The 8,077-nt window shown below is 49.3% G+C and overlaps 1 protein-coding gene across 1 annotated transcript in view; it reads left to right on the top strand.

The window, feature by feature from the left end:
• The first annotated feature begins 3,730 nt into the window (after window positions 1–3,730).
• TMEM178B (transmembrane protein 178B) overlaps window positions 3,731–8,077 on the top strand; it is a 338,501-nt gene continuing 334,154 nt past the window's right edge. The window contains exon 1 of the mRNA XM_010947450.3: window positions 3,731–5,918. Within this exon, the coding sequence (XP_010945752.1) occupies window positions 5,537–5,918 (382 nt within the window). The 5' untranslated portion in view covers window positions 3,731–5,536. The remainder of the gene's footprint in view (window positions 5,919–8,077) is intronic.

Raw genomic sequence — 8,077 nt, 5'->3', positions numbered from 1 at the left:
AGGAATGATGCTAATGTGGGGGCTTTTCAAAACATGCTTAGAAGGCTGCCTGGTTAGAACAGAGGGTGTGTCTAAGGGAATGTGAAGGTCAGCTTTAGAAAGTAGGCTTAAATCTTTGTGGGGCTTTACATGGCGGTACAGTTTGAGCTTTACTGTAGAAGTTTGAGTAAAGGACCATAGAATTTAAGACAATTCATATGATGGTGTGGTGAAGGAAGAAGAAAATAAAAGCAGGGAGAGAACTTGGATACCCAAGGGTGAGATAAAAATAGCCTTTTTGCCACAATGACCCTAATAAGGAAGAGGTGAAGGAATGTAAGGAAGCACACCAACATGACTCTGATGAGGTGAGATTTAGAAAAAAGGTCTTCATAAGGAAAGAAGGGTACCTCTTCCAGCATAAATACTAGGCATGTCACAGACTTGGGGGACTTTGTCAGGAGGACTAAAGTGGAAGATAAATTTTGCGTTTCAAATAATGTCCAAGTTGTGCAAAGTTAATTAGGAAAATAGAAGTAAGAATATATGGAGGGCCTTTTCTCTGGGCAGTGACATAACACTGATGGGTAGCTAAGAGAAAGCACACCTCATTGACTTTTATTTTGCTTCCAATTGACAATGTCAGGGAGAGTGATTTTCAGACTGAAGCAAGGGTGTAGAGTAGAACAAATATAACTGAAGACAGTTCACAATGGGTGAAGAAATTGTAAAAGAGTATCTATCTGCTCTGCCTGAACTGTACCCCAGGAAATGGAGAGAGCTTTTTTTTTAAATTTTATTTTTTATTGAAGTGTAGTTGATTTACAATGTTAGTTTCAGGTGTACAGAAAAGCAATTCAGTTATACATATACATATATATATTTTATTCAGATTCTTTTCCATTATGAAACTGGGAGAACTTTTATTATCTCTGAATCTCTGATGTTGACCTTGGAGAAAGCTTGGAGAATGTAAACTTAAAAAAAGATGGGTATGTGTGTGTGAGCAAGTGGAATTTGAAATTTCAAAAATGTAGATTTCACAAACAGCAAATCAATGATCTTAATGTCATTTTGGGGCAGGATCCTAGGCTAGCCTCCCAAAGGAATGACTTGTAGGCTCCTAGAAGAGGAGTTGAAGATCATAAGAGCTCTGCGTGGGTCATGTGAAAAACTGGCTGACCATGTTTTCTTCTTTATCGGTTGACATGACTGTTAGATCAAGGAGCACTGTTGGATACAAGAAATGCTAACAATCAGGAGATATCAAAGACCCAGTAGGAGCAAACACAATGAGGATATGAACAAAGAATATTTAACCTGGCGGAAAGAAGCCTTAGAGAACATAATGGCAGACGTCAAGTATGAGAACCATTATATGGAAGAAGGATCAAGTATCTGTGGGCTTCTTGAAGGCCAGTAGGTGGGATTACAGGGTCCTAGGATAGGGCTCAGTACAAAGAAGACCTATCTAACCACTTACACCATCCAATAGTGGAACAGGGTGCTTTCCAAGAGAGTGATTTCCCCATCACTGCAAATGTGCTAGCTGAAGTCAGTCACTTTTTGGGAAATGTTCGAGAAGAGATTCATGCACTATTGTGTGGCTCATTCTAAAATCCCTTCCAATTTTGAGCTTCTGTGTGATCCTAGGAGAGTGTGGGTGTGAATGGGAAGGATTAGTTTGGAAATACAGACAGTGATGCTATAGCTAATGGGGTGAAAGGAAGTAAGAAGACAGAAGGAAGAAAAGTATATCATTCAATTAAGAAAAGAAAATAATGTAGACTAAGGAAGAATCCATCGTCTTTTTAGCCCCAAAGACCAGGATCATCCCAAAATGGTTTAGGGCTGTCCAAGAACATTGCACGTCAAAGGAGACCTCAAATCAGTGTCTTTCATAGGGTTTGGGTGCTGTCATGAAAGACAGGCATTTCAAAGTAAGAGTTTTAATGATGTCCAGAAAAGATGATAACTGTGCATTTGGGTCCCTTCTCCCAGCAGGGCTGCTGAGGAGGACCATGAAGGAGGGTGAGGCACATCCCTGGAAGCAGGCCTAAGGCACAGGCCAGGAGGAAAAGTTAAAAAGCAAGAGCAAGAAGGAGGTAGAATAATGGAAGAGGGAGGAATGAGAAGGACAAAACAAACAGGTACATTTATTACAAATGGCAGTTGCCTGGCTTCCAGAGGTCTCAGGGTCACCTTACTCAGCTGGTTCTCAGGCGAGAGGAGAGTTGGGAATCAGAAGACAAGGCTCTACTGCTAGCTGTGCCCCAACTGCCTGAGTGACCTTGTAGAAGTCATTTTACCTTTCTGCCTCCTCCCTATTGTCAAAGGCAGGTGTACTGCTGACCTAAAAGTGCTCTGGGCTTTACCGAAGAAAGTAGCTCCAGAAATTCAAGACATCATCTGCGTATGTGCTCAGTGTCTGCACTTGTTTGTGTTTGCATGGTTCACGGAGGGAGAGAGGGTAAGAAAGAGGAGGACAGAAAGAAAGATGAGAAGACATTGTGGCCAAAGTCGCTTGGCTCTGCCTCATCGACCAGGGAACCCGGGACTGGGATCTGGCAAAGGGAACATGCCTGCAGCCCGCTACCAGCTGGGCACCCAAGAACCGCGGACATCCTCGGGCTCTGCTGTCCCTTCAGCAAGTCCCATTGCAGCATCAGGGACGAACAGCCAGGCACGCCCCTCCCCCACTAGATGGCACTGAAACGCCTCGTTCGCGATTTTCAAAATGCAGGAAGGAGGAAAAAAGACAAAAAGAATATGGTGGAGGTGCGCTCTTTTTGGCTCGCAGGCCTGGTTGTGCAACGCAGGGTGCGGAACACTCCTTTTTTTTTTTTCCCCCAGGGCAGTTCTTTACCTGGCAGTGCGGGCCCTCGACTTTGGAGCGAGGGTGAAAATGAGGGGTGAGCCTTAGAGTGAAGGACTGAGGGTTTCAACCTGGGAGGGAGGCTCCCAGCCCTTGCGGCGCCGTCTCACGTGAGCCAGGCCGTGTGTGGTGGGGGATGAAGAGGGGCTCTGTTGGTGCTCTCTCGCTCAAGGCCTGGGGTTCCGCACTACCTCCCACAGCCCTCCCAGAGCCTAAATCCAGCCGCCACCCCGCACCGAGGTTTCATTTAACCCCACTCCCCCTCCTCAAAGCGAGAGCCCCCGAGTGTTTTCAGATTATCTTTTAAGCACCCGCTTCCCCCTCACGCCAGTGAAAATTCTGTTTCTCCTGTCTAGAAAGGATCAATTTTCTTTTTTCTTTTCTTGCTGAGGAGGAAGGTGGAGGCCGGTGGAGGTGGGTGTGTGTCTGGTTGTCTGGCGCTCGCGTGGGGCTGGACCGGGACTGGCGGTGACAACCCCATAGACGCGCTCGGCCTCTGGTGGAAACGCCTGTAGCTAGTAAGGTAGCGCCTGTGGCTTTTTGGGTAAAACAAAGATCAAATACAGTCCAAGATACCAGCGACTGAAACCGGGGACGCAGGGAACTTCCTAAGCCCCTCTGAATGCCCACTCTAAAATAAGCAATCTTTTCTTTAAAAACTGTGGTCAATTTAAGGAAATTTTCCACTATTGAAAATACATAAACAGGAGATGGAGGCAACATCCCTAAATTTATAATAATGCATGTAAACATGCTACATACCACATATATGTATATGTGTATAAATATGGATGTGGTTGGGCACATACCTATCTAGACACCATTGACTTGCCTGGTGAAAGAATAAGGCTTAGACATTTCGTGCCTGGGAAATGGTGCACTTTATCTTTAAGAATGCTAGAAAAATAAGAGATGAGGCTCACGTTGCACGGATGACATCACTAGCTTTTGGCTGCGCGCTCCGTGTTCTCGTCTGTGGGTTTTAGCCAAGGCTGCAGCGCCCGGCGCCCGAGCGAGCGAGCGCAGCAGCGGCTTCTTCCGGCGCCCGCACCCGGGCGATGCGATTTCCCGAGCCCCTGGGGCGCAGCCTGGGTTCTAGCTCTCCAGCACTCGCCGAGCCCGCGAGGCCCCCGAGCCGCTGTGTCTAGAGGAGGAGGCAGGGAGGAGACCCAACCTCCCTCCCCCACCCTCGCCCCATACTCCTCGGCGACCACCGCGCGGGGAGCCTGATCGTGGAACACTGAGACCAGGACGGGATTCTCTGCACGCTGCCGAGTGAGACGGCATCTCAACCCCTGGGTGGGCTGCGAAGAAAATGGTGCAATCAGAGAGCCGCTGACCCCAGTTGGGCAAAGCAGACGGGGTACTAGAGTTCCGAGGCTCAGGCGGCAGAAGAAGCGGGCGGACTGTTTTGAAGGGCCGGGGCCACTGTTTTCCTCGGTGCCAGCAGCACCCGGGCAGCATCTTCCCAGGGCTACCCAGGAGCCAGATGAAGTGAGGCGGAGGCGTCGCGGGAGAAACGGGTCTTCAGGTGCCTGGGTGGACACTCCAGGAAGAAGACAGCTCTGGGGAGGGCAGCATGACGCCCCCGGGGCAGGTTGCTGGGAGGGCAGGGCGCCGTGATCGCGCGACCTGTCCATGGTGTTGAAGGCGCCGCGCGCCGAGTTCCGCGCGCCCAGCGCTGTGCGCCCTGCGGGGTGCGCCCTCCACGGCGCAGCCTGCCCCTCGCGCCCGCCAGCTGCCGCCCAATCTCCGCAAGACCCCGGCCAAGGTTCGTCCCGTTAGGCGTCCGGGTGACCGCACCGTCGGCCCTAGAGGCCGCCTGAATGGCGAAGCCAGAGGCAGACGATCCGGGAGCTCTCGGGGAAAGGTCGGCCGAGACCGTGGGCCCACTGGGAGCCAGTCTCTGAGAGCAGCGCGCTGGCCAGACGGAGCAAGGGACCTGCAGGTGAGCAAAGGACGGATATTTTTTAAAGACCCGACCCGAGGAGGAAGAACGTTGCTTCTCTTGCAGACCAGAAGTGAGAGAGCCGCTGAGAGGGAGACCCAGGCGAGACTCGGGCAGCGGCCCTGGCATCTGGAGGTTTCCTTCTCTGGCTGGCCGTATCGCGGGTGTTTCAGTTCATCCTGTTGTCGAGCAGCTCCTCCTGATAACCAATCTCTCCCCACCTCCAAAAAAAAAAAAAAAAAAAAAAAAGAAAAAAAAGAAAAAAAGCCAGGCTAGTGGGTCCCGTCGCCCCCCCTGTACAAAGAGAGCCCAGGAGCCCCACCGCAGGCAAGGGCACTTGGTGTTTAGTTTCCGGCCAGAGGGCAGCAACGCCCGAAGCCCGGCTGCGTGAGAACGGGGCCGGTTCGGAGGACTCGCTTCCTGCCCGGCAGGGAGGAGGCGGGAGGCGGCCTTGCCCTGCTCAGCGCCGCTTGAGGCTGCACCTGCCCCGGAGGATGCCCAGGGGCTCGCCGGAGCCTCTCGGGTTCAGAACTTTTTAGGCTGCCCGCCCCCATCCCCGCAGTCCCTGGGCTGCGCGCCTGCAGGAGGGGGCTGAGGGGGCGCCACCGCGCCAGTCTCCCTCCTGTTCCCCCCTCCCCTCCTTGGCTCGGCCGCCCGCCGCTTTGTTACGGGCGCGCGGAGGGAAGGCGAGGCTGCGGCGGATCATGCCCATGGTGTAGCCGCGAAGTGGAGGCATGGCTGCCGGAAGGTTACTGCTCTACACGGGCCTCTCGCTAGCGCTCTGCGCCCTCGGCATGCTGGCCGTGGCCATCTGCTCAGACCACTGGTACGAGACGGACGCCAGGAAGCACAGGGACAGGTGCAAGGCCTTTAACACCCGCCGGGTCGACCCTGGCTTCATTTACAACAACAACAACAACTTGCCGCTTCGGGCCAGCCGTTCGCGCCTGGACCGCTGGGAGGGTAAACTCCTCCGGGCCCGGAATCGCCGGCAGCTCTTCGCCATGAGCCCCGCAGACGAGTGCAGCCGGCAGTACAACTCCACCAACATGGGCCTCTGGAGGAAGTGCCACCGGCAGGGCTTCGACCCAGAGATCGAGGCCCTGATTCGGAAAGGTAAGCGCGAGGCGTGGCGCTGCGGAGAGCCGGGTGCCTCTAGGCCCGGCCACCCTTTCCTCCCTTCGCCCGGCCGCAGTCTGTTAGGTCTTTCAGGAGGTCAGGTTGTTCAGGCTCGGCTGAGCCTTGGAGTGGCCAGATCTTGTCTCCCAATAGCTGGTAATGGAGGCTCATCTCTGTCTGGCCTCTTGTTTTGCGTTTGTCTGACGGGATTCCGCTGGAATCTCCTGGTCCAGGGTTTCTGCCCAGGAAGATGCTTCAGTAGTCTCTGAAAAGGAAAGAAATCTGTAATGTTGTGCTGTTAGCAGAGGAAGCCCTTTAAGAGTGATATGTAGGGCAGACAGACTCTTAGTTTTAAATCTTTGTTTTAGATGCTGAACGGATTCAACAAGGGAAATTGGGGAAACATCTCACAGAAAAGGCCTTATTCATGTCAGAAACATTTGCTAAGTGCTATATACTATACCAAGCATGGTGCAGGCATCGGTCTTATAAAACATCAATATATCACAGCCCCTGCCCTACTGCAGCTCAAAGCCTGTTGACCTGTAGCATCATACCACAATTCTTGATTGTTCTTTTTGAGAAAGTGGTTGACAAAAGTGTCTTCTGTACATTGAATATTAGCAAGATCTAATAAGCACCCAAACAGTAGTTCTTCCGGTAACACTACTTCAGAGGGAAAAAAAAATACTATTTTCAAAAGATTTGTTTAAAAATACCCCAAATCTACCAAAACAGAAAACAAACGGGATTTGCTAGTGATAAAAATTTATTTTATGCTTTAATATGATTACATACATTTTAAAAAGTCTGCTTATCTGATGTAGTTTGTAAATCTTGCATGATTAATACTTTGGGGACCATCCTATTCCATTGGCCCACAGAAGTATTGTTTGGTTGTGTATTAATATTGCTCTGAAGAAGGGAATATGCACCCTGGAATATGCATTGATGGTAGCTGCATCCTGGAAGATGTGCTGCAGTTTTATGAGTCTTGTCGTCCTCCCTACCACCTTCATTTTCTTCCACTATTATGTGGTGATATCAAGGTGAAAATAATGTTATCTGCAAAGTCTTTGAGGCCAAGATATAAAGCTATTTTTCAATATCTATAATGCAGGGTTGCTGCTCTTTTTAAATGTTATTTGTGAGAACTGATGTTCTTTGATTTATAAAAATGTTGAAATGGCTCAAAAATTGTTAATTAAAAAAAGTCAGTTGTTTAAAAAAGGCAAACAGTGTGTATGGTCTGGGTGGCTATTCAGATTTAGGTGAGGTAGGTTCAGAAAGAGAATTCACCTTAATGTTTGGTAGTTTCTGTAGAATGACGAGATTTTAACTGATTTAGTTAAGAGTGTGTTAATATTACAAACATCACATCTGCTTCATGGTTAGACTTTTATTAGAGCAGGGTGACCCATTTGGAGCTCTATAACTTTGCCAAGCTGTGCAGGATGTTAGAGAATTCCAGAAGAGCAACTGGGGTTTGGATTTAGAAGTGGGAAAACAAGAGGAAGCAGAATAGTTTTTGACAATGGGTGACTTCGTAACAGTTTTCAGAGTCTCAGATTCATGAAGTGTTATTTTATCTGTTGGTTTCTGTTTTCATGAAAATTGGAATGGTAGGAAGTTATGAGGAAGAATTCATGTTAATAACGACTGATAAACACTGATAAGACTTGCTGAAGGACATTCTTGAATTTTCTCCCTTGAAACATCTCCTGGAACAAGGCGGGTACCCTTCCGTCTAGTGTCAGTTAACCCCACTTAGAAAAAGAGGGAGGGAATTCATGGCTTCTGGTGGTTCCATTGAGAGATTTGATTTCATGTTGCTCTGCTTGGCAATCTGGCTAGAAAGGTTGACTTGGTCTACGCACCAGAGGGGATTGGTTACCATAGCGACATGTTCTTCTGGTGAAGCTGGAAACACAGTGACAAGGGAAGGGATAGTGGAAGAATGTGAACATTTTGACTTTGTATCAACTGATTTTTAATTGAAGCAACAGAAAATGGACGCGACACAGCAGGGGGATTAAATACACTGATACCTAGAGTTGGCAGGGCATTGTATTTCACTTGAACTAATGGAACCGCTCTTCCCCATCACCCAAAATATAGCTATCATTGTCAGCTGCAAGTACCTGCTTACCATGGCT

The sequence above is a fragment of the Camelus bactrianus genome, chromosome 7 (genome assembly GCF_048773025.1).
Source record: "Camelus bactrianus isolate YW-2024 breed Bactrian camel chromosome 7, ASM4877302v1, whole genome shotgun sequence".
Lineage (NCBI taxonomy): Eukaryota > Metazoa > Chordata > Mammalia > Artiodactyla > Camelidae > Camelus > Camelus bactrianus.
Note: the sequence above shows the minus strand (reverse complement) of the source record. Positions and strands in the feature narration are given on the sequence as shown.